Source organism: Cavia porcellus, unplaced genomic scaffold (genome assembly GCF_034190915.1).
Source record: "Cavia porcellus strain 051 isolate PalLab524CR breed Dunkin Hartley unplaced genomic scaffold, mCavPor4.1 scaffold_13, whole genome shotgun sequence".
Taxonomy (NCBI): domain Eukaryota; kingdom Metazoa; phylum Chordata; class Mammalia; order Rodentia; family Caviidae; genus Cavia; species Cavia porcellus.
This window is the reverse complement of record NW_026947496.1, coordinates 55,397,767-55,424,621: the sequence shown is the minus strand read 5'-3', so window position 1 is coordinate 55,424,621 and position 26,855 is coordinate 55,397,767. Positions and strand designations below refer to the sequence as shown.

At 45.0% G+C, this 26,855-nt stretch overlaps 1 protein-coding gene across 1 annotated transcript in view; it reads left to right on the top strand.

The window, feature by feature from the left end:
• Shq1 (SHQ1, H/ACA ribonucleoprotein assembly factor) overlaps positions 1–9,203 on the top strand; it is a 121,579-nt gene extending 112,376 nt beyond the window's left edge. The window contains exon 11 of the mRNA XM_003473366.5: positions 7,884–9,203. Within this exon, the coding sequence (XP_003473414.1) occupies positions 7,884–8,457 (574 nt within the window). The 3' untranslated portion in view covers positions 8,458–9,203. The remainder of the gene's footprint in view (positions 1–7,883) is intronic.
• The last annotated feature ends 17,652 nt before the right edge of the window (positions 9,204–26,855 follow it).

Genomic DNA, 26,855 nt, shown 5'->3' with positions numbered 1-26,855 from the left:
TCTCCTGCAGGAGCCTAAAACTTCTTTTCTAAGATTCATGGGGTTTTAAGTTAGTTTTTATTTGAATATGCATAGATTATAAGTATGCAAATGATGAGTTAAAGTGAAACACCATGTGATAGCAGCATCCCAATTGAATATTGAGCCTTAGAGACACTTCGTGTAGCCGAGATAATAAACATAGTAGTATGTACTCTTTTGTGTGTGGCTTCATTCATTCAGCATTACTTTTTTTGGTAACTGAGGATCAAACTCATAACCTTGCCCTTGCCAGGCAGGCGCTTACGCCATTGAGCTAAATCCCCGGCCCTCAGTGTTACTTTTGCAGCACTCTGGCTCACAGCATCGATTTCTAGAGATCTCTTAGGAACCCTTAAACAAAATCTCCCAATAAATTGGCACAGGAGCATTAAGCCCTCCAAAGGCACACAGGTAATAGCATTGCTGCTTAGGGAGTACACGACGATGGGAACACAGTGGGAAGTTGGATGCTGGCTCACTGATAGGTGGGCATAGTTTCCTAGCACTTTCCTCTTGCCCTTTACCTAAAGCTAAGCCTCTAGGAATCTCTCCCAACTCCCCATTCCAGCACGGGCAGAAGAACTCTGTCAGCAGGGCCCAGCTGATCCTTTGTCCTTTCATCTTACACTTGACTACCTCTGTTTCAAAATACAGTCACATTGGCCAGTTCTAGGGATTAGGACATTAACATGCTGGGCAGGGTTTGAAACACTCAGCACCTTTCTCCTTCCTCCTTCATAGTAATACCTTCTCCGTCTTGTTGGTCGGCCTCCATTCAGTTTAATTGAATCCAAGCAGCCATCATTAAGTAACTGCTTGCCCTTTTCACATAGGCAAAGCATGGAAGTGTTTTCAGCATTGTTCAGGGTTGGCATACCCAAATAAGATGCTTTGTGGGATCACTACAAAGGAGAGAGTACTCTGAAGAGCTTTGTCTTGGCCGTAGACCAGTGGTGAGGAACATACGCATGTGTGCTGCAGCAGGCTGTTTGTACTGTGGAGAGCTCTAAAAGGTTTGCCACCGTTGCCCTTCATTTTTAGTTCCCAGTTTTCCCATACCCTTTCCTACTCCATAAAATGGTTTTGTTGCTGTTTTACTTAGCCAGCAATTTGGTTTCACTTAGGAGTTATCCTCTTCTTTTTACCAGAAATTATGTAGCCATTTCTCTGGATGTGTGAATCTACGTGTAAAACAGGATGACATAATTAAAAGTGAGGATAAGAGGCTGGGTGTGGTGATACATGCTACCTGGCAGTTGGGAGGCTGAGGTGGGTGGATTGCTGCAGGTTCGAGGCCAGCCTGAACTACATAATGAAACCCTGTCACAAGAAAAAAAAAATGAGGGTAAGAGAAGAATAAAAATGGTAGAAACAATGAAAGTAGAGGTGAGAAGCAGCAGCAGCAGAAAAACTCCAGCCTGCTGTGTGGATTACCCTTTGATTTCCTCACAGCTTGCATGGAAAAGGAGCCCTTAAGAGTCATGTGACCCAGCGGCTGGGGATTTAGCGCAGCAGGCATAAGTGCCTGCCTTGCAAGCAAGCAGTCGTGAGTTCGATCCCCAGTACCCATAAAAAGGAAAAAGACAAAAAAAGAATCATGTGACCCAAGAGAGTTTAAATCGGCACCGAATGCCAGTGAGGCGCATTTCAGTGAAAACAGCTCTGCTGGAATGCGGGGAGCAGAGGGAAATGTGGCCAATTTGTGAGACCCACATTTCCCTTTTTGTTCATTTGATCTGGTCTAGTGCAAGTGTAAAACTGTCTCAGAGATGGGATAGGCTACATTTGTTCCGAACAGTTTCGTATGAGCACTGCACCTTTTTTAACCTGTTTGTCACTCTTGCCTTTTTACTTCTTGCGTAGCTGTCTGTGAAGAGGCAAATGATGCTTCTCTGGCTGGGTGCATAAACTGACTTTATTTATTCAGCCAGCTGAATGTTCAACCTCCATGTTCAGCATTGTCATGGCATTTTTTTAATTTATTTTGCAGTAAAAATGGGTGTGTGTGTAGAAGGGAACGTGTGTGCATATGTGTGTACATGTTTATGTACAAACTGTTTTTAAAAGGAGCCACAAGAGCCAGAACTGACTCCTTGCTCTCAACTCAGCCCCTGCTCTGCCATCGACCTTCTGGAACCTCCCTTTTAAACATGAAGCCCAGCTGCTTATTATTTGAAGATTGAAATCAACAAGTTTCTATGTAATTTTGAACTAAGAGAAAAAGAGTTTACAAACATATTAACAAATAGAAAATGAAGTGGCTTAAAGTTCAGTTGACAGTTGGAAGAGCAGTTATTTCATTGGCCCAACTGAATATGGCTTAAATAAATCAGTCTCTCCTGTGTCAGATTTATCATATCTTATTCAAAGGGATTGAATGATTCTGCTAATGTCTGATGTGGAAATAGTCTTCTCCAATATAGGGTAAGAGCATCAATTGGTATTTCTTCTTCATGGCAACTCCCAGAGCCAAGATAGAAGTTTCGTCTGGGCATAGTGGTGGTCACTTGTAATTCCAGCTACTCTTACAGAAGCCAAGGCAGATGGATCACGAGTTTAAGGTTAGCCAAGCAACTTAGTAAGGTTCAGTCTCAAAGTAAAAATTAAAAGAGCTGATGTTAGAGCTCAGAGGTAAACTGTCTCTGAGTTCCATCCCCTCTGCAGGCTGCGAAGCAGGGGAGGGATTTCTCCTTACAGCCAATGTATTATCTTTTGGACCCAGCTATAAAGTTCTGTTTGGAGTAGAGGAGGACCCTGAGGTCTCAGGAGACAGAAGTAATAGTATGCCATTATCATCAGTGCCATTTCCAAACAGTTACTGTTTGGCTTCAGATTTGGCCTGAGACTGTTTTGGATGTGGAGTAGGGGAGAGCCTATGAAAGTGCAGTGTCCTGGCCAAATTAGCCGGTAAACTCTATCACTCAATATGAAAATATGTAATTCCTACATTATCAGTTGCTGGAGTATGTCATGCTTGGCAGGCTCCTGGGTTTGGGCAGAGGAAGTGAAACCTAGTCATTTAGGATGAGATTTATAGGAGATCTGCTATTGCAGGAAGCGCTGAAAAGTTGATTGATAGTTTAAGACAAACTATAGCAAGAAACAGGATATATGCTCTCCATGTATACCTGGGATTTCCCCCTCTCTACATTTCAGGCTCTTTTTGCATTTTGTTTTGGCTGTTTCATGAGGCTTTAGATTCCTCTCCTTCCCCAGACTCAGACACCAAATGCAAAATGACTGAGGGCATTCTAATTTCGGCCTAGCCTTGGTCAAGGATGTATTTTCAGCTGTGACTATAACTCTTTCACATAAGTTACAGTTACTGTAACTTGTCAGCAATGTTCCTTTAAAAAAGAAAAGTCCTCGGGGCTGGGAATTTAGCTCAGCAGCATAAATGTGCCTGCCTTGTAAGTGCGCAGTCAAGAGTTCAATCCCTGGTACCAATTAAAAAAAAAAAAAGTCCTCCAAATAGGATATTATTTCACAAATGCAAAAATAATGAAAACCCTTTTTAAAAAATTTACCTGGTAAGATTACATTTCTAGTATTTTCTAAGAAAAATTTGTTTGGTGCATAACTTTATTAAAATATAACTTGTTGCTGAGTGTTGAAGCAGGTCTTCACATATGCTAAACAGGCTCTCTACCACTAAGCCATATCACCAGCCCCATGGTCACAAAAATAATTGAAATTTTTTCCTCTAGTTAAAGCTGCATTCAGTGTTGCTGTGCTAAAGGTATTAGTCACATGTCTTTGAGACTTCTAGGCCTTATGTAAGTCAAGACTTGCTCATTTGGAAAATACTGAAGTTCACACTGGGGAAAAGTGAAGACCGTGGCCTTATGAAACAGAACGTCGCTGGTCCTGGGTGTGGTGGGAGGCCCTGTGGTAGAGGGGAAGAGCTCAAGGCCTGCAGTCCGTGTTGCCCTGGTTGCTGGGACCTGCCGCAGCACTTTTACCTCCCGCCCTCTCCCCAGCTTCTGCTTTCTCACCTGTAACAGGGAGAATGCTGAAACCCATTGACCAGGTGGGTATTGGGACCAAACACAATGATGCTTGTGGAACATTGTTTTAATCAACTTTCCATCACCATAATAAAACTCCTGAAATAAACAGCTTTTAAGGGGGGGAGGGTTTTTTGGCTCACAGTCCGTGATCACTTGAATGTGTTGCCGTGGCCTGTAGCAGTCCAGACATCATGGTGGGGTTGTGTGGCAGGAATTGCCTGTTTTCTTCATAGCGTTCTGAAAAGAGAGAGAGAAACACAGGGAGGGGAAGGACATAGGGTCCCCAAACCCCCTTACCCCCTTCAAGGGCACATCGCACTGCTCATTTCTTTCATAAGGCCCAATCTAGAAGTCCCTCTGTTTCCCAAGCAGTCAACAAACAGGTCTTTGGGGAACATTCCAGATCTAGTCAAGATTCTTACATTGTGTTTTGTGGATTTTTGAAAATAGTAACAAAGTGGGATATATGGTCATAGAAGTAAAAACTTTTACCTTTTTATTTCTAATGTTGCAGTTTAATAAGAGGCAGAACCCTCTTTCTGAAGCTGGTCATTTTTTTATCCATGAGAGCTACATGTCCCTACCCAGAGAGCATTCCCTTCCGGTCAGAAGTATGGTGGGAAACCAGTTCCCGGGCTGTCTAGGCCTTGGGCGTGAGATGGTTTCTTTTTGTTTTGGGGGATTTTTTTTTTTTTTTTTTTTTTGGTACCGGGAATTGAGTTCTGGACCTTGTACTTGCCAGGCAGCTGCTTATGTCCTGAGCTGTATCCCTGGCCCAAGTCATGAGGTGTTTTAAACTTAATCTCCACCTCTGTCTGGTAGTTAAAATTTCAGAATAAATGGTAGATATAACCAACAGTAATCAGATGGATACAAATGGTATGATATTCGTCTTACTCCAGCTATATATACTTTAAAATGCCTCAGACTGACAGAAATTCTCCCTGTGCTGGATCACTGCTGGACTCCACCTGATCTTACTCTTCACTGCAGCCACCTTCTTTTTCTGAAGCTTCCTGAAATGCCAGCGCTGGCACCCACAGCTTTCCTTGCATAAGGGAAAGTTGCCTGTCAGTGCTGGTACTGTCCTTGTGCCATTCCCCTGGCTCTGCCTGTCTCCCATTCTTGGATGCCACAGTGGTGTTTCCATATCCTCATTACCCGGGGAAGGGCAGTGGGGGAGAGGAGGCGACATGGCACAGCTCACTCTTAGCCATTTAAGAAACCAGGGCTCAGATACAGGCAGGCACACAGGTGGCAAATACCATCTTCGTTCAGTGTTCCTCTGCACCATCCGTTCACATCAGCCCTGCCAGAGTGAAGCCAGGTCCTCCAATATGATGAGATAGCGCACAGTGTTGCTAGTGAATTTATCCTGTGAACACCCTTACCGAGTTCTCAGAGCCACTCACTGCTTTGTACAATCATTTAATTTTTGGACTTAGGGAAACATGAAGGCTTGTCAGCATGTTTATATTTTCATATTAACTATGTGTTTTGCATTTGTCACATCCGATTTTCCTCTTTAGCATAGTAAAAGGGCAGTCTTTGGAGGAGTGCAATCTGTATTAGGTTGGTTCTTTTTGAACAAAAACAATTCAGTGCATCCAAGTCAATGAAAAAATTTACCTGTCTAATGTAATATTACAAACTTCACAGATAAGTTAGAGAAAAAAGTTCTCTGAAGCAGTTCATAATGCTTTCTGGTACTGCTTTTATTTGGTTGGTTTTCTCTTATTTGTACATTTTTAAATAGTGAGCAAATATTACATTCACATGGGTTTAAGAAAACAGTATACAGCTGAGCTTGATGATGCACACCTGTAATCCCAGAACACTGGGAGGCTGAGACAGGATAGCAAATTCAAGCAAAGACTTAGCCCCTCAGTGAGACTCTGTCTCAAAAAAAAAAAAAAAAAGAAAAAATTGAAAGAGCTAGAGATTAGCTCAGTGCAGATGCCCTTGGTTCAATCCCCAGAATCACCAAAAGGAGAATGAGGAAAACCAGTAACAGATCCAACAGTGTGCAGTGAAAAAGCTCCTCTGTATTTTCTATCTTTCTAGGCCTACCCCTCTATATAAGTTACTGTTTTCTGTCACTTTCCAGCATTTATTGGTATGTCTTAGTCACTTTTCTTCTTGTTGAGACAAAATACCTGACACCCACAAGTAAAGGAGCAAAAGTTTATTGTAGCTCACAGGTTGTAGAAATTTTAGTTCATAGTTGTTGACTGGCTTCAAGGCAGGGTGACCTGGCAGAGGGGCATCACAGAGGAGAAACAGTTCATGGCAAGCAGGTAGGAGGCAGCAAGCAGCAGGCCTCCCTTCTTCTCCCTTTAAATTCCACCCAGGCTCTCAACCTATTGACCCCCAGCCAGGGTGAGGGGTTCCATTATCCATACCCAGAACTATGCTAAACCAATCAGTGTACTAATTTAGAACCACACACCTTAAACCCAGCCAGGTCTGAAAAGCCCACCTATGAGTGCGTAACACTGGGGAGGGGGGTAGCATCTAGACACAAGCCGTGGCAGATACATATCAGAAAAGCAAATACGCTACTGTACCTGTCCTTTTTAAAAAACTTACTCTATAGCAGAGGTGGCAGATATGCATGGTGTGCCTTTGCTGTTATTAACCAGCGCTCATAATTGGTCTGTGGAAAGCTATAGGCCCTGCTCAACTGAAGACCTTCTTTTGTATGGACTTGCCATGATTTATTTAACCAGTCTCATATCAGGGGCCTTCGGTTGTCTCCCATTTGAAGGTATTAGAAATAATGTCACAGCAGGTAACCTCAGGCCCATGCCATGTAGCATATATGGTACATGTGTTTAATTTTCAGACATGCATCTGCTGGGCAGTGATACAGACGTCTTCAATTCTGAAAAGTATTACCAAGTTTTCTGTTGTGGCGGTTGTGATTTAGTCTCCCTCCAAAAGCATATGAAAGCTCCTTAAGCACCTTTCTCCTCAGACCTTGTCAAAAAGAATGCTATCAAATGTTTGGATGTAAGTAGATCTGTGATCCGATCAATGAAAAGTGTATCCCAATGACTATTTATTTATTTATTTATTTACTTGGTACTGGAGATCGAACTCACGACCTCACACTCGCCAGGCAGGCACTTAAGCCACCGAGCTAAATCCCCAGCCCAATGACTTTAATATGTGTTTCTCTCTCTTTTATTTTCTGGTGTTTTGAAACAGGGTTTCACTATATAGTTCGGGCTGGCCTTGAACTCTATGTAACATAGACTGGTCTTAAACTCATGGCAATCCTGCCTCGGTCTCCTAAGATTACAAATGTGTGCCCCCATATCTGGCTCTGTATTTCTGTTATTTGAAGTTAAACATCATGTGTTTAAAATACATCATTTGTGTTTCCTTTTATGACAGTTATCTGCTTGTATCATTCATTTTTCTGTTAGAATGTTATATCAGTTTCTAGGAATTCTGTCAGGGAACTAAACCATGGCCTGTGACATGAATTCTAAATGTTTTTTGTTGATTTTGTATTGACCTTACTTATGATGGTTTTTGTTTTCCCATGCAGAAGTTGTTGGTTTCTATTTAGTTGAATTTATTAAACTTTTCTTTTGTAGCTTCTGTATTTTGAGCCGTAGATAGGCTTTCCTCATGCTAAAATAATAAAGAAAATCTAGGTGGTTTCCTCATCATGCTTTAAGAGTCATGTTTTAAAACATACTACATATCTTTGATTGGGGGGAGGGATTTATCCTGGTGTGCCATTTGAAGTATAGATTCAGTTTTATTTATTTGTTTTTACTCTGTTGCTCCTAGACTAATTAATGAATAGTACTAATATTTCTTCTTAAAATAATTTTCAAGGTCTAAAAAATTGAGCAGTCTTGCCAAAGCCTTAAAAGAAGTCTCTCTCGCCAAGACCCAGCTGGGGTTAGAGCTGGAAGAGCTAGAAGCAGCAGCCCTTCTCGTCCAGGAGGAGGAAACCACTGGAAACACCGCCTGTTCTGTGTCCACACAAACTCGTAGCTCCAGTCTTGAGGCAAGTGACTCAGAGGCATCGGAATCGGAATCAGAATCGGAATCGGAATCGGAATCAGACAGCACTGCGTCATCATCATCATCATCATCAGGCACTGAAGACTCTGCTTCAGAGCATGAGTTGCTCAGCGGGAGCCCGTCTGCACCTGTGACTTCTCTGCAAGGCCCCCTTCTCCAAGGGAGCAGCACCCTGCTGGCCAGGGATGGTGCAGCCCGCGTACATACCACTGGTCAGACAAAGCCCCAGGCCTTAATCCAGGCTTCTGGGGCCTGCAGACCTCTGATAGAGGAGCTTGGGGAGCAGCTGGAGACTGTACTTCAGGTGTCCCAACCTGAGGGCGCCATTGCTGGGAGCCACAGCAGTGTGCAGGACAGAGAGGGGGCTGCAGATGCCAAATGAGTGACTCACACGGTTTTGTTTCAATTAGATCAGCTGTGGTTTCAGCTGCTGAATTAGAACTCATTTTTCCTCTGTGCTTTTTTCTTTTTTTATGTAACATCATTTTATAGTTTGTAGTTGTAGTATGTTTATACCTTTTGGTTTCCTTGTTATAACCTGTAAAATACAGATCTAATGTACTTTTTCCAAGTGCATCTGATACTTAAGATGAAAATAACAGTTCTGCCAGAATCTGTAGACTGTAGAGATTAATATGACCTCACTAATATTTTTATTTTAGCTTTATGAAGGTGTTCGTGATATATTGGAGAGTGGTCATACTTGAAATGTGTAATGTGATAAGTATTGACATATGACTACAGCAAGTGAAACCACCTCCAAAGCCAGGGTAATGAGCTTTCCCCATCACCCCCAGGTGTCTTTGTATCCCTTTGTTATCCTCCCCCCCCGCCCCACCTGGCCAGACGCCACCCACCTACATCCCAGGCAACCATTGAATGGCTTTCTGTCACTATATAGTAGTTTGCATTTCCTAGAATCTTATATAGATTGAATTGGGAAATCTGTACTCTTTTTTTTAGATTAGGCTTACTTCACTCTATAAATATTTTGAGATTGATGCACATCAAGGGTTCTTTTGTTTTCCTAGTCAAATACTATTTCAGTGAGTAGATTTACCCATTCACCTGCTGATGGGTATTTGTTATTTCCAGTTTAGAGCTGTTACAAATAAAGCTGTTACAGAATTTTGTGTATAAGTCTTTGTGTGGACATGCGCTTTCCATGCTGTAAGGTAAATATCTGGAAGTGTAATGGTTGGGCCACACGGTAGGTTTTTATATATATGTGTGTGTGTGTGTGTGTGTGTAACATTTTAAAAAGCTGCAAGGCAAGGCGTGGTGGCACACACCTGTAATCCCAGCACTGGGGGTAGGGAAGGGTCTAGAGTAGGGGGAACATTGTGAGTTCAAGGCCAACCTGGGCTACATAAGCAAATTCAAGGCCAGCCTGCACTACAGAGTCCCTGTCTCAATGAAATAAAACATTTTAAAAGCTGTAGAACTGGTTTCTCTCGTGACTGTATCAAGTCATATTGCACCAGCGGTGGGTGACAGTTCCAGTTCTTTCCCATGCTTGTTGTCACTTGGTGTAGTCTTTCGTCTTCACCATTCTACTGGTGTGTAGTGTTAGCTCATTGTGGTCTTGATTTGCATGTTCCTAATACTTACGATGATCTTTCATATGCTTATTTGCACCCACATATCTTCTTGAAGTATCTGTTTGAATATTCTGCCAATTTTGTTGTGAAAGTAGTTTGTTTTCTTATTTTTGAGTTTTGAGAGTTCTTTATAAAGTCTGGATGCAAGTCTCATTATGAATCATGTTTTCCTGCTTCTTTGTATGCCTGGTGGCCATTAAAACTCTAAATTTTATCTTGCTAGATATGTATTCCTACCCATCTCCTTGTTTTAAGTGCAGCTAAGTGACTTAAACTGGTTTGATCCTTGCAGGTCCTTGTTATGCAAGTTTAGAGTAGGTTCAGTTTATGGCATTTTAAATCAATGTTGACTTTCCTGAGTATTCTACCCAAACTCCAAGAAGGATGAGTTTTCCTGTCTGGTAATGGAAGTAGTGTTTCTTGTGTGTGTGCTGTTTTGACTTTTTATCTAGATGTCTCCCAAAAGTTTCATGCAGTATAGGTGGGGAGTTTCAAAGGTGAGTGGGTCTAGGGTATGTGATGCTGTTTAAGGATGCCTCACCCTGGGTATGGTTGGTCCCATTCAGTAGGTACCACTCACGGCCCGGCTAGAATTGAGGTGACTGAAGACCTCTGTTGCTTCTGCTTCTCCTGCTACTTTATTGCATTGTGGCCTTCTGCCCTCCATGAACTTTGTCTCCTCAGTGATGCCATCCCGCCTTAGTTCCAGCCAGCTATGGATCAAAACCTTTACAAACTGTAAGCCAAAATAAAACTTTCTTCCTTTAACTTTGGTTGTTGGGTATTTTCTCCTGGCAATGAGGAAAGTAATTAAGACAAAGTGCTGAGTGCTGTCCTTCTAATCCTGGCAGATGATCCCAGGCCTCATCACTAACCAGTCTCTTGAATACTTGAGGTGTATTCTTTCCTAACCCCAGATATCCCGGGTTCCCTGGGCACCTCTCCTCTCAGTAGCCTCTCCTGGTCCACAGTCACAGCTGCGTTGGTCTCTCCAAACCATCAGCTCTGTCTCTTGGACTCCAGAGTTCACTGGTTCTGCCTGGATTGTCCCTCCTGCTTCTGGGACCAGTCTTCCATCACTGAATGGTAAATGTCTTGAAAATCACTGTTTCATATATTGGTCCTGTTTGTCCTTTTTGGTTATGCTGGCCTGGAGAGTAAACTTGGCCCCTGTTCTTCCATCTTGACTGCAAGTGCATTTCCCCCCGAGTGTAAGCTCCTGGGAGGTGGCGTCTTGTTACCCCTGAATCATCAGTGCCATATTCTCCGCACTCTATGGTGTGCTCTGAATGAACAAATGAGATGAACCAATTTGCTTTGGCAGGAAATGAAATGAAATCTAATCTGCATTAATTGCAGCAGAATTTTTTATTTCAAGAATTTTTATTCCCTTTTACTTGGAGCTAAGACTGCAAGAATTTGTATTTCTTATATAAATTCCAGTTTGTAGTAACATGACCATTGGGGTGACTATGCCATTTGACGTGCATGTTAACTCCTAAATACTGTATCAGCTTGGTCACAATGTGCTCCAGACCTTGTTCGGGCTCCCTGGAGAACTTTGAAATTTCTATGACCATTGAAAATGCATTTCTCCTCAGTAATACATTACCTGCAGCCAGTTTCAAAAAGCATTATGTGTTACTCCAGTCATTTACCTCTACTAAAATCGAGCAAGTTGAGCAAATACACTCTTGTCTAAAAGTTTAAAGCCATGGAAAATTTCTTCCTTTCATCAATTTCTGTCCTAAGGAGTCTTGACAGAAGGTACTTCACCAAGACTTTTCTTGTAAAAATTCCTTTTCGCACAGAATGAGCAAATGTGATCCTCCCTGGATATCCTCAAAGCCAAGGGCTTTGAAACAGCTCTTAGGAGTATTGAAGGTGATGTGAGTGAATGCCTGCGCTTTAGACTCTACGTCCAGAGCAGATTTTACACCCTCTCTTTGTTCACAGGGGGCTAAAAGCTTTCTATCACATTACCCAGTCTTTGTCTAGTGTAGGCTGAGAACACCATTCTTCACTCCATCTGTAACCCAAAACACATCCAAAGGTACCGGCTTTTATTTTTTTTAAATAAGACAACCTGCCAGGCAACTTTAGGGATTTCCTATAACCACACATGCTTCTTTCCCAAGAACCCTAGATGATGAGAGAAAAATTTGGGGAAAGAACAAGGAGAGCCCAGTGCCCACTTAGTCACAGGTAAGCAGGAAGAGCCCAGGCTTTTAGTTTGACAGGACATACAGTCCCAGAGCTTGCTTCAGCTATGGCTGGCCCACCAGGGTCCCAAACCTTTGCTTTCATCTCAAGAATGAAGTAGAACTATAGTCACAAGTCGCTTGATGTGTCCTGAGACCTTGATGTCCTGAGAAACGCATCAGGTGATTTTCTGATTGTGTCGGCATCGTAGAGTATACTGGACCACCATCATGCATGCAATCTATTGATCAGATGTTATGCAGTGCCTGGCTGGAAGACTTTTATGTTCAAAACCCTTTGTAAACTGGAAAGAATTAAACCAAATAGGGTTATTATTGTCTGACTTTACAGAGCTGAACCGGGTGCTATTTAACTACCTACCAACAGGTCGCTGGGGGAAGCGCTCTGTGAAATGAGTCAGCCATGCTAATCGCTTCAGAGACAGGCTGCTGGTAAAAGTCTACACAGTTCAGCAGATTAGATAGAAATATTAATTATATCAATGAATCACAGCACTGCCTCATCTCGGTTTGCATTATCATTGACCTATTTTTCTGTGTTCTGTCTCTCCTCTCCCATTATCCTTGAAGAGTAATGTCGGGCCTTGCTGTGGGCATGGTTGGTTTTAGGTGCTGTAACTAAGCTGGTATCATCTTTCACTGGCACAAGATTAATTTACCTATGAGACAGGGCTGCTCCCTACCACATGCCAAATTGGTTGACGGCCAGGGGGTGGTTTTTACACCTGCTAATAAAAAATCCACTGTGGTTGTGTGGATCAGATTCTGTTACAAAGCACTGGAGAGAATAGAGACAAGGTCACATTTTCTTAGTCTGAAGACTGTAAGTTATTTTAAAATAGAAGGACTTCTGCATTTTTATTATAAAGAGATTTTTTGTTATAGCTGGAAATGGATTTCTATACTCAATAGTTTCAAGACAGACATCTCCAAAAGAAGAATTAGGTAATAACAATATAGGGATAAACCTATAAAACTATGCCAAATGTTTAGAATATGTTAATTATAAAGTCTCTTTTTGTGCTGCAGAAATCCCCAGATAAAATGATCTATCATTTAATGTCCTTGTCAGGAAAATTCAAGTTAAGCTTCATAAACATAAATCATTGTGACTGTTTGGTCAGGGGTCTCCATTAAAGCAAATCAAGGATGCAAATGTTTCTTTAATGTTGCTCCATCTAAATCCCTAGTGGAAGTTTTGTTTGTGATCCGTTCTGTGTCTTGCCTGTTTTCTGAGTGTGTTATATATAGTTTCAGCTAATACCAAATGAAGACAGCATTGATTAGACCTGATTTAAGGCAACAAGTGATAAATGCAGCTGGGAAATTGATTCATGTCTCTCAAGTGACTGGGGCACAGCCTTCTACAGTTGACACAACTCTTGTCTCAAGGCTGGAGAAAACAAACAGGGAAACACATGTCAAACAGATAAATGACTTCGCTGATTCCAGCTCTCCGTGGAGGCCATTTGTTTCCGAGATAAGGAAGACTGCTCTCCAAAGTCATGAAAAGATAAGCCAGAGGAAAAGGATGAATGTGAAACTAGATGTCCAAGCACTTGGAAAACAACAACAGGAGAAAAGATTGAGCCCTGAGCTGGATCTTGCAGCCCTCGGTGCAGACACGCTGTGAGCCGCACAATGAAAGCTCTGTCTCTGGTGTGCTGTTTTTTGCAGTATGCTTTGTCTTTGAAGATAAGTCCAGATACTACTTTTTGTGTGAATCTGTGTTGCTGGGATTCAACCCAGGACCTCACAAATGCTAGACAGCACTTAACCACTGAGCTACACTCCCAGCCCTTTTTGAGACACGGTCTCTAAGCCACTCAGGCTGGCCTTGAGCTTCTGATCCTTCTGCCTTAGCCTCCTGAGTAATTGGAATTAGAGGCCCTCCAGCTCCAGGAAGACCTTTCTGGCTGCTTGTGTTGGAGTGAGCATACAGAGGAAGTATCAGTAGGACCCGCTAAGCAATATGAGAGCCCAGCTCACAGTCCTAAGTACTGAGACTTCCACCAGTGTGCCCACCAGCCCAGAAGCCCGCTAGCATCCAGCACCTAATTCTCTGGAGCCTTACCCACCGTACACAGTTCATGCTTTACTGTGTTTGTTTCCCACACAGGCTGTGTGTCTTCCCGTCTCCATGTGCTTGCTCCCCAAGTGCTGGCTTCTCCCTTCTTGGTGCTTGGCATGCTTTCAGTCTACCCAGACTCCAAGGTCCTGTTCAAATGCCACTTCCCACAGAATGTCACTCTTCATTCCTCCAGACTGGAGCTTCTCTCCTCCAAACTCCTAGAACAATTTCTAATGGTCTTAGATTACTAACTGCTCTCTGCTCTCTCCATCACTGACGCAGACTTGATTATCTGCCTTGACTTTGGATCTCCAGCACTTACATAATGCCCTGTCTGTGGAACACTTTCAGATGATATCATCGAAAGAGAAACCAACCAAACTAGGAAACTAAGTGGCTTACAAAAATACATGGCATCAAACCCTTGGCAGCGTTTTATCATCAAGTAATCCCCACCTAGCACTACATGTTGTCCTTTTTTGTTCTGTTACATGAATCTCGATTCTCTTATTGAGTATGTTTCTGCCAACATTCTAATCAGAAAGATTGAGTGTGTCTCTTCCCGCTTCAGTTGGGGCTCTTTATCTCCTGGGCATAATCAGCACATATGTTCCGTCTTTCCCTGCCACTGTCTCGCCAAACATGATTCCCAGCACACTCCCCCCACTGCCCCCAGAGCAGCAGGTGGGTACCATCACAGAGTGGGTGAGCCTGCTGAAGTCATAACTCAAGGAATCACAGGAGTAGGTAGAGATTCCTCCCAGGCTACCTCCTTGAGAGTGGACTCCAGGTTTTATGTTCAGACTTCTGCAAAATCAAAATTAGAAAAAGAGAAGGCAAAACAGTGCAGTGTGCCGAGGGTCTGATTTAAGTCTGCTAACTTTTCACTTCGTATACATAGGTACCCACTCTAGGCAGTGTCTCTTCAAACCATTCTGTCATAAGAGCATGTTAGTATTGGAAACATAGAATATTATTTCAATATAAGTAATAGTCCTTTAAACACATTTAGCTTTAAGAAAAACTCATCACCCAAGGATCAGTTACCTTCATACTATTCCCAGTCTTTTTTCTGTAAGACATACACATATTTTGTTAACAAAATTGGAAACATGAACTACATGAGTTTTAGATACCTTTTTTCCTTAATCTGTATTCATGAGTATTTTTCCATGTCACTGAACAGTTTTCCAAAATAGAACTTTTTGTAGCTGCAGTTATGTATTTGGAAGCAATTACTTGCAAATGTTCTTTTTAATAGTATATTTGAAAAGCATAAATGCTACTATGATTTGGATATGATTTGAGCATGTTTTCCAAAGGTTCCAGGGTAGCAATGTTCAGAGGTGGGAAAAAACCTCTTAGAGATGGAGCCTGTTGGCATGTGATTAGGTCACTGGATGCTGGCCTTGGGGTCGGAGTTAGCTGTTCTTACAAGAAGGAGTTATTATAAAAGAGTAAGCCTAAGGCCTCTCTCTTTCTCTCTCTCGCTCACTTTTGTCTCATTAGTGTGTGCTCTTGTCCACACTTCTATGATGCCCTCCTAAATAAACTTCTTTTCTTAAGAAAGCAACCACTTTTGGGTATTTGTTACAGCAATTGAAAACTGACTAGTATGGATGCCTGAGTGCTTTCTCAGCAGTTCTTCCCCTCTGTGCTACAGCTGCATGATTTAAAGAGAGTGCCCTTGAGACCAGAACAGCTATTATTTGTTGAACCTCTGCCTTTGTGCAAAGTACTGTGCTTGGTTTGTCTTGTGAACGGGCCAGGAAGGGGCCTGTCTCCACTGCAGTACTTCTGTGCCCACAGACTCCGCTAGTGGAGAGGTGCTTTGGCTATGCTGAGACTGTGGCTCTGGTCTTAGCTAACTGGACTGCCACTGAGTTTGACCCAAGAGCAGGCTGTGGTGTCTGCTGTCTAGAAAGCTTCACCAATCTAGGGGTTCATGACCCTGGCTGCACAAGTGCACCATACAAGAAGCTTTAAAAATGACCGATTCCCAGGACCCTCTGCAGGTGGTGGCATCTGCAGGTGGTGGAGGGGAGGAAAGACATCTAAATGGGCAAGAGCTAGCTTAATCCAATTCCTGGAACTGGAAAATGCAGAAGGGCGCAGGTCCTTGGCAGGTGCTGAGGGTGAGAGACGCAGCAAGAAAGGTCATAAAGTGCATCTGGACTCAGTCCTGCAAACTCAAGCTAGGAAGAGAAAAGGATCAATGCAGTGGAGATAATCATTGAGGAGTGGTACAGATGCCAGCAAGGTGTGGAAGAGGAGTTGCTGGTAACAAAGATGGAGACACACGTGCCCGTGGGTACCCACAGTACCCTTTTATCCAGCCCAGTCTCCATGAGTGCTGACCCATTGCCTGTGACAAGTTCCAGGGCATCTGCTTGGTATTGCTGATCAAACAAGAGGCCTTTCTTCTAAATATCATGTCTCCTCTTATGCATAATTTCTCACCCTGTGGTTATACATGGCCTGGAAGTATTAAATGAAAAATTCTAGAGATGATTCGTCAAGTATTAAGCTGCACACTGTCTGAATGACATGATAGAATCTCACCATCCGGTGTCACCCCTTCACCCAACCGTGTTCACTACCTCACTGACCTGGTTAGTTGCTGTGGGCTTATGGTGTTGTGTTCAAGTACCTTTTATTTTACTTGGTAAAATAAAAAGCCAAACCATAATTCCAAAGCATAAGGGTAGTGATGGTGCTTGGCATTCTGGATATGCCAGACAGGCTGCAAGTAGTCAAATGAGAGAGAGAAAATTTTTTGTTGAGCTTACTAGGATCCTCCGTACAGTAAGGTCTTTTCAGAAGAGATCACATTCATGTAACCATGTCATATGACTGTCATATTTTGTTTTACTATGCCTAATGTATAAATTAAACTTCATAACTATGTAGCTATAGGGAAGAAATATATGTGGGGTTCAATACTATTCCTACTTTAAAGCACCCACTAGGAGTCTTGAAGGTATCCCCAGAGGCTGTAACAGGAAAATTGAGCACAACTACTTCAAATAATGAAGATTTATCAGCTCCTGAACTGGTAAGTCCGCAGAATGGATTTCAGGAGAGGCTCACCCCAGCCACCCAGCAATCAGACGGAAGCCCCTGTTTCTCCTGGCTTGGCTGCTATACCCCCTCTCAGCGTTGACTTGGGACACTTCCTACAGCCCACCATGACTGTAGTATGGGACTCCAGCAGCCCCTGCTGCTGTTTATTTTGTTAAGGTTTGTCAGAAGCGATTATGTATGTTTCAGCCTCCTCAGCAAACAGTCTGTCTGGATCTGTTTACTGATCCAGTCACACTGGTATGAACACTGATTTGTTCACAGCCACTGAAATAGTGTGCTGCTGGACTAATGTCTTAGTCATGTGGCTGGGGGACAAAGGAGAGCTTCTCGGAAAGGGGATGCAGGGCAAAATCTGGAACCCTTTTTACCAACCCTCAGGGTTCCTTGGGACACTGCCTACTTGTGCCTTCAGGAGACCGTTGGCACTGGGAGTGGAGCTTAGAGGTAGAGCGTGTACCTAGAATGTGCCAGGCCTTGATTTCATCCACAGCACGGAAACAAAAACCTGTTGACTATGGTGAGCCGATAGCTTTCAGCTATCACACCTTGTCACAGACTACTTTCCCTAAGCTGCTGCCAGCCCCTGGCCACCGGGAGGGGGCCTCCATCAGGCAGCCATGCCTCTGAATACCTGCTGGTTCTGAAGCTGTGCCAAAATGGGGGCTCTCTTACGGCTCTCCCCGACTCTACTTCTTCATACTGGTAAATCCTCCCCTCAGCCTGAGGCCCTGCTTGCCCACACCTGTCTCCTCTCCCCTGTAGCTTGGAGGGTGCTGCACTTCCTGGTTTCTGTTCCCCAGAGGAACAGACTGTCACATTCTGGTTGTATAAATCACCACGAGTGACCCCTCTGGTTTTCCCAGGCAGCTAGGGTCTCACTTTGCGTTACTAGATGTGTAGACCCCACACACAGCCTTGGCGCGTGAGTAACCTGCCTGAGGTTCGCCTGGACTCCAAACCCAAATCTGCATGCTGGGCAGCATGCTCTTAACTGCCTGATAAAGTGGTCAGCGTCCGTCACATCCCAGCGCTGGGGAGAGGTGCAGACGAATCCCAGGCTAAGTCCACGATGGCGAGCCTCTCGAATGGCTCACAGCTGGAGGAGGTTCCAGGTGAGCAGCTGGCGTGCCGCGCACATGGAGGGCTCCCTGCGGAGGCAGGAGCGACACATTAATCATCCTGGCGGGGCGCCTGCGGGAACGGGCACCGTCAGAGCTGCTTGCAGGCCGCAGGGACCCTCAGCAGCGGAAGCTGCCCTCCCCGCCCGGCCGGCGACGGGCGTGAGGCTGCCTGCGCGGATCCTGCAGCCCGCCCCCTCTAATCCGCCGCATTGTCCCCTGCCTTGTCTAATTATGTGTCTTACAACCGCAGGACTCTCCCGGAGCTGCGGAGGGCCTGCGCGCAGAATAAGGGGAGGGAGGCTCCATCTGGTCCTCGGGGCGCCGGGCGGGCGGGGCCGCGGGGGGGCGCCTGGCGCGGGAGCGGCGGGCACTAAGTGCCGCTGCGCTGCGGGAGCCCAGCTCGCCCAGCTCGCCCAGCTCGCCCAGCTCGCCCAGGCGGGGGTGTTCGTTTAATGACAAGCGACCGAGGGGGCTGTTTTATTTAAGAATTACAGGAGGCAGCCCTAGATGAAGTTGTGAGAACCAGAGAAGGTGGCGCTGGAAGCTGCTGAAGAAAAAGGCTTTAATCGGGCAAGTCACGCTCGGAATGTTCCGAGGTGAAAATAATCGCCCAGCGCGCAGGGGGCTTTAACCTGGAGCCGGAGGCCCACGTCCCACCCAGCCCAGCCCAGGGTGATGAGAGTCCCCATGACAAGCACCCCCGTTCCTGCCAATCACACTGCACGCTGAAGTTCACCTGCAGAGGATGGACCAAAGCTGAGCAAAATGACAGGCCCTTACTGCACCCAGGCAGCAGTTAAGAACCCTCAGACCTTCTCCCCTTGTTTTCAACAAGGACCTGCAGGTGATGTCCCCCACTCTTGTGCTGGGGATTCAACTCAGGGCCTCCAGGATGCTCTGCAGAACTCTATCATTGAGTTACTCCCTATCCCCAGATCTCGTGTGAGCGGGTGCGTCCTCAATACTATGAACTGAACCCAGAGCCTGCCTCGTGAGACACGGTCTCTCTGGGTTGCCCATGCTGGGCTCAAACTTTTTTTTTATTTTGGTATCGGGGATCAAACTCAGGATGGCGCGCTTGCAAGGCAAGGCAGGCGTTTATGCCGTTGAGCTAAATCCCCAGCCCCTGGGCTCGAACTTTTAATTCTCCTACTTCAGGCTTCCGGAGTGCTAGGATTATAGGCATGTGCCCCTTCACTTGTGGCAGGTGCTATTTTAAGGAGAGAAACCAGAGAGGGGCTCGGGCTTCCCACCAGAAGCTGCACAGTGGGAGCTGAGACTATAAATAGGAGTGATAGAGGGAGACACCTGAGATCTTGAGAAGAGAGGATGGGCAGGAAGTGAGAGACAGGGACTGCGTTCAGAGAAAGGGTGGGAGGAGTCAGCTTAGGTGAGAGGAAGCCCATCTGGTTATGGAATCAGGCTGCTCAGGGAGGTTGGGACAAAAGGGATCCAGTAGTAGATTGGGGCAACCCATAGAAACCCATTTTCATGTGGGCTGGGACTCAGCAACAGTTGCAGAGAAAGAGACAGAAAAACAAATCAACCCAGTGTCTATCCTGGAAAGGCAATTGAATATATGTTGTGGGGCCTGGTGCAGTTCATCTGTAAGGCCCAGTAAATACCGTGAAATCTTCCTCCTTCCCCCTTCTGTTCATTCATTCTCTAGCTGTTGTTCACTATTTTATAGCCACTGCTCCCAGACTCGGGGGTTTCGTTTTGTTTTATTTGTCTTTTTGAGACAGGGTCTCACTAGCAGTTCAGGCTGACCTTGAGCTCACTTTGTAGCCCAGGCTGGTCTCGAACTTGCAACGATCCTCTTGCCTCAGCCTCTCAAGAGGAGGGATTGCTAGGGGTGTTTTGAAGTGATTCATGACAAATATTAAAAATGCTGTTACTGATGACAGTTCACTTTCATGAAGTCCATAGCACCAGGGTGAGAGGTTTGATCTCCTCTCTGATCCTTACTACCAGAAGGTCATTACCCTCAGTCTCATCTCACAGATAAGGGAAACCACATTCCTTGCCCAAGGGTACAGAGTTATTGAATGTTATTTTAAAAGGAGGGAGAATGTTACAGTTTATATCTCAAGTGTCTCCCCAAAGCCTCAAGTGTTTAGAAGATGATGAGGTCATGGGGGTGAGTCAGTGGATTCATACAGGTCAGTGAATTCATCCACTGATGAGTTCAGAGCCGAATGCTGTTAGGAGTTGGGACCTGATTGGAGGTGGGTCACAGGGTATGTGTCCTGGATCCTTCCTTCTCTCTTTATTTCCTGGCTTCGAAGGACTGAGTACCTTTTCCTCTGCATCCTGTTTCCACCTGAGAACCAGCCAACCGTGGACTGAAACTGAGCCAAAATAAACTTTGCCTTCTTTAAATTGCAGCTGTTGGATATTTTGTCTCATGGCTGAAAAAGTGACAAAAACAGAAACCAGTAAAATGGGCTAGGAAAATGGAGAGGTTTCATGAAAGACCTATTTGACCCCTTTTGAAGATGGACCAAGATTTCCTGCCCATACTTCTCTGACACTGAGCAGGTTATAAAGTTCCCTGAACCTCAGTTTCTTCTTCTGTGAAACAAGGGTGATAATCCCTCCTTTTAAAGTGGCTGGAAAAGAATTCAGTAAGAACATAAATCTCCCAGCACAGCGTTAGGCCACCCTGGGAGCTCATTTTCTTTTTCTTTCACCACAGTGAAAGAGTACCAAACTGATTAGTACCCAAAACTGTTTTCAATGGAAAGGGTAGCGTTATGGTTTCGGTCTAGATGTCCCCCTAAACTCATATGGTCGTGTTTTTTGGAGGTGGCTAAATCTAGAGTTTGTGATTGATTCATGGTATAACACTGAGATTAAGAGTGCTGGGGTTAAGGGTGAGTGATTGCTTTTATCAGTCTACCAATTGGATTGACACCACCCTAATCCTGGTAGACTGGATACAATATATGGGACAGAAAGAGGCTCATTTTGGCCTTTGCATTGAATTTTGCTGTCTCCCTCTTCCATGCACTGTTACCTCTCTGCCTTGTGCCACCCTGCCTTGGAGCCAGCTGATTATGGATTGAAACCTCTACAAACTGCACTAAATAAACCTCTCTTCTTTTAATATTGGGTGGCAAGTATTGTGTCTCAGCAATGAGAAAAGTAAGACAGGTAGAATTTGCAAGGCCATCAACATCAGCAATTTCCTTGTGTCCTGAGTATCAAACAGACTGCTACAGCAAACAGAAACACCAAATGATACTCAGGATTTGGAGACTGATTTATTTATATTGACAAGCACTGATTGGGATCATTCCTAGAATATCAGACCCCAATCTCTGGTGGTCTAGGGATTATATAGGATAAGCAAGCAGGAAGTCTGGAGGCAGAATGGCTTGTCAGTTGGGGATTGGTTCTTACAGTATACATCATTGTGACCAGCTATGTATCACAGTGAGCAACCGTTTCTAAGAAACAGAAGGAACAGGAACAGGAACTGGAATTATTACCTGGGCAGCTAACAGACTGAAGTATACTGACCAGGGGATGTGTGTGTGTGGGGGGGGGGCATTTTCTGCTACAAGACAATGAATATTGGTGCAAAGCTTTCACATCACAATTTGTCCAGTACTGCCCTGGTGACCAGTGGCTAAAGGCTTCTTCCACCCTTTTTCCACCCAGTGCTCTGAAAAAGTTGGAAGAAGCCTAAATTAGGATGGGAATCAGCTGTAGCATGGAAGGGCTCTCAAACGTGGCTTCCCCAGGAGCGCAGCCTTGGAGAATCAGTTTGGAAGATGGAGGCAGCCACTCCTGGTGGCTACTCAGAGAGGACTCCTCCCAGAGAGAGGTGGTGAGACATCAGGGCCTTAAAAGTGGGCCAGGCTGCCTGTGAACACAACCACCTTCTGAAATCTGGAGGTGTGGCAGCAAATCCGTAGACAACAGGAATGTATTCTGGGTGCTACTCGTGATGAGGTCTCTTAATTCTAAATGAAAAATGCTCCTTTTCCTCCATTAAAAAGAATGAATAATTTATATACTTGTACAGTTGACCGTTGCACTGACTTTGAAGTCAGCATCACTAGGAAAGAAAAACAGGGATTTCATTGGAGCAGGTGTGTACTGTAGTAAAGAGTTAACCAAAATCAGTAACCATGGTGAGTACTGTCCTAATTTTAAGATCTTCATTGAACCTAGTTATTCTTATCTTTAAAAGCCTCATCTTACGTTACAAATTACAGCAAGTATTACAAGTCACATGATATTATATGTATGTGTTATGCTTGTGTCTAGATGTTCCCCCAAAGCCTCATGTAGTCACAGGTGGGGCTTTTTTAGAAGCAGTTGGATCTAGAGTGTGTGATGCTGGGATCAAGGGCACTAATGGTTCCCTAAGTAACCTGGAAAAGATGTAGGACATGGATCTGTGGCCATCCCTTGCTTTCTAGCTTTGCCACCTTATGCCTGTCATGAACTGTTCTCCTCTCTGATGCCTGTCTGCCATGCCTTGGAGCCAGCCAATTATGGACTGAAACCTCCACAAACTGTGAGATAAATAAACTTCTAACTATGGATGTTGGATATTTTGTCCCAGCAATAAGAAAAGTAACTAAGAAAGTGTATATATAGTTTAAGCAATCTTTAGAATTTTGCTTTTGAACATCCTTGGCAAAGAATAACAACTCATTTAATTGACTAGATTGGCTCTGCTTTCTCATGCAGACTCAAGTTTTTGCAAAGTAAAGCCACCAACTTACACATTGTTTTTAAATACAATAACCTTATGAAAACTAAACTTGACACCAAAATGGGCCCAGTATTTTGTAGGCATTTAATTAAACATCAGTTTTAATTTTTTGCCTATTTTCCTTTAAAACTTTCAAGTTAATACCTTTTTAGGTTTCCCTGATGAGACCTGGACAATGTGGCTGTGTTGTGTGCTCTTAAGGACAGACCATCCTTGCTTGGGCTGGTGGCTGTGCCTAGAGGAAGTAGGCACTGAACAGCTCCATGGATCAATGGCCTTATGTCTTTTTTTTTTTTTTCGTTTTTTTTTTTACCGGTACCGGGGATCGAACTCACGACTGCCTGCTTGCAAGGCAGGTGCTTATGCCGCTGAGCTAAATCCCCAGCCCCAATGGCCTTATGTCTTGCAGATCCTACTGGCTTTTCCTGTGGTTGAGATCAAGAGCCTGGCAAGGTTTGTGCAGAGGTAAGGAAATCTGTGACTCACATTCAAATCAGCACCCCCAGGTGAAGAAGGCCTGAGATAGTTAAAAGCCCAGTAGCTAAGAAATCAGTCACAAGCAGGCATGGTGGCACATGCCTACAATCCCAGTGCCTGGAAGACTGAGGCAGAAGGATCATCACAATTTTGAGGCCAGCCTGGGCTGTATCTTGAGACCCTGTCTCAAAACAAAACGAGAGAGAAAGAGAGAGAGAGAGAGAGAGAGACAGAGAGAGACAGAGAGACAGAGAGAGAGGCAGAGAGAGACAGAGACAGAGAGACAGAGACAGAGAGAGACAGAGAGACAGAGAGAGAGATCAGTGACAACCATGAATATTTACTATCATGGTATAAGAATCAAGCAATATAGGGTAGAGCATTCTCCTGCATGGAGGTTTCTTGGGGGTTCTATTTGTTAACATGTCAGTTCATTCAGCAAGGAGATGCTAGGGAGCCATTTTTATGCCTAACCTGAAGCAGAACGAGGGGATGAACAGATGGGACATGAGCTTTGTCACCATCACAGAGTTGGCTGGCTTCCTTTCCCATTAGCATTTTATTTCCTGGCACATAGCAGTAGCAGCAGGAAGCTTGTAGCATGAACACGGGGCTGACTTGGTTGGGTGACAGGGACCTCCGGGATTCATGTCCATGGGTCCCATGGGGTCCTGGCCAAGCTGTGAGGCTGGCAGGCCACTGGGGAAGAATGGAGGGTCCCTTCTTGGCTGCATGTCTGCTCTAAACCTGTGCTTCAGAGAGCCATGACCTCTTTCCAGCTGAGGCCACAAATGCTACAGAGTTAAACTGTCTACCCTAAATCACTTAGAGGGGTGGGGGGTAGAGCAGACTTACACTCCACAAAGTTGTGCTCTCACAGTTCTGCTTCCCCTAGACTTCCAAGGATGGTTCAGCCCCTCCAGAGGCTATTGGTGAAATTTCTGGTATGCTTCAACAATGGATAGAGTCTTCCTTCCAGATTAATTGTTCCTTTCCTGAAACATAGAAGAGAGAAGTGGTGACAATGTCTGTGGCTGCCTTGGGATCTCTAACTATAGCAGATGCCCAGAGAGGAGCCGGGTGGCTGCCAAAAACCAGCCCATGTATCAATTCCCTGTTGATGCCCTCAGGTTGAACTTGGTCAAGCTGGAGCAGAGTTACTTGCCAACCCCTGAAACCGAGGATTAGTCATTTTTCTGTCACTTTTCTGTTGCTGTAACAAAATACCTGAGCCTGGGTGTACTGTATAAAAAGATGTTTATTTAACTCACATGTTGGATTGCATGGTGCTGGCATCTACTCAGCTTTAGTAAGGGCCTTCTCACCATACCACAATGGGGGTAGCATCATGGTGGAATCTGTGCAAGAGGGAGTGAGCCCATGGTGAGAGAGGAAGCAAGAGAAATGTAGGGAGGGTGCCTGGATCCTTTGAAACAATCTGTTCACAGGACTCCCTGTAACAGCAAGAACACACTTTCTTGACAAAGCATTAATCCTCTAAAACCATTACTTACCTCCTACTAGGCTCGTCCCTGAAAGGTTCTGCCATCCTTGAACATTCCAGCATTGGGGTGCCAAGCATCCAGCATGTGGGCCTTTATGGGGCACACGCACACCAGATGCACTCCATAGCAGATCCATGTGTCCGGTCGCCATCTCTTGGTAAAGTGCACATGGCTCAGCCTTGGCTTGTCTTCCCTGGGAGAGACCTGGAAACAGATATTGTAGCACATGCCCTTTGTCTGGGAGGTGTCCCAGAAAGCATGGCGGCTTGGGGTGGGGTGAGGTAGATGCAGTATTAGGTGCACTATTACTGTGGCTACTGGGGAGCTGTAGGGTCCAAAGGTGGTTGTCCTGACAGCCACTGCCAGGTGCCACCACTGGGGCTCCCTGCTGCTGAATGACCTCCTAAGAGTTCAAGGTTGTTCCAGGGAGCTGCAGGGTCACGGTATGTACTAAGGGCATGCGGGCAGCACCTAGCATCTGGCGTGACACCATCACAGCTTCTGTTCTGGCTCGAGGAATTGCCTGGGTCTTGTTCCCCCTTTCACTAACTGTAGGAGAAATGTGGACATTCACCTATGACAGTGTCCCTTCATAGGCTGGCTCAGGATTGCTTCAGAAATAAAAAAAACCAAGCCCCCTGCTGCTCATACACCACCGTGGGTGTAGTTGGACTTCCTGGGATGTGTTCTGACTCTGATATGTGGCCATTTCCTTTGGCCTGTCTTCGTTTTCTCCTTTCTGTCTCTCTTCCTCCCCTTGGTCTTCAGAAGCTAATAAGGAAATCCTGTTTCCTGGCTTCCTGCCTTCCTGTTGTTAGCCCGGAGACCTCTGGAGGGCAGTTTGGCAGAAGCAAAGCCTGTGTGAGGCCAGGGAGGAGGCTGCAGGCCTGAGAGAGGTGGCTGGGCTGCAGGCCTGATCTTGCAGTGTGTCTGCAAACCTCAGAACTCTTAAGAACCTCCTCAGAGCCCTTCCTGGACTACCTGGTTCTGCGGTTTCCCTGACTGGGTTTGGGTTGACTCAGAATCCCCAGCACAACACTGTTACTGTTTTAGTTTCTGTTTCTCCAGCTCTGCTGCTGTGGTTCCCTGGAGGTCTTAGGTTCTACTTTCCAGTTACCCTTTCTGATTTTGCCCACTACAGAGGCCATTCTGTAAGGGAGGGACGTGGAACACTATTGCTTCATTTGGCACTGACAGTCTAATGAGGTGTAAATGTCACGGAGGCCGCTCAGAGGGCACAGGGTGATTGATATCAAGGGGGCTGCCAGTCATCTGCAGTATCTCCCTGGCACAGCTGTCATCGTCCCCAGCAGACGGGCTTCACCGGAGTTTGCACTGGGGTGAGCGGTGCACACTCTTCTGAGTGGCCCCCCTGCTCCAAAGCCACCAGAAAGGTTGAAGGACACTCTCCCTGCCCAAGGACAGAGGGTGCACTCTTCCTGCAGGCCAGGAAGACAGCCTGGCTGACCTGTCACAGACGACGCCCCTGCCCTTTGTGGGGTGATGGCCACAAACAGCTCCTTCACCCACAAGGCTTCAATTTCTTCACTTGTAATATACAGGGACAGAAAGGCTACATTCTTCACGTGGTCAGAGGAGGTTAAACAATATTGGTACAGTGCTTAGAGACATACTTTACATGGCATTTGTTACATAAGTAAATTCTCTTATATTTTTTCCTGCGGACTCCAGAAAGGCTCTGGGGTGGGGGTAGGATAGGGGTAGGAATCTTCCAGGAAGGGGTGAGGAATGCAAGAGCCCTGTAAGGAAAAGGGTTCGTACCTGATTATTAAGTACTCTGGGCTGCAGGGAACTTTATTGTTTTGACAGTTATCTATAGAGCACCTACTATGTGCCATGTCCTGTACACATGGCTAATTGCTAGGCTTATTGCGGTTACCTAGTTGAGCTTACACGTGAGTGTTGGCTGTATACAAAGCCCAAGTGGGCAAATAAAATAATTTCAG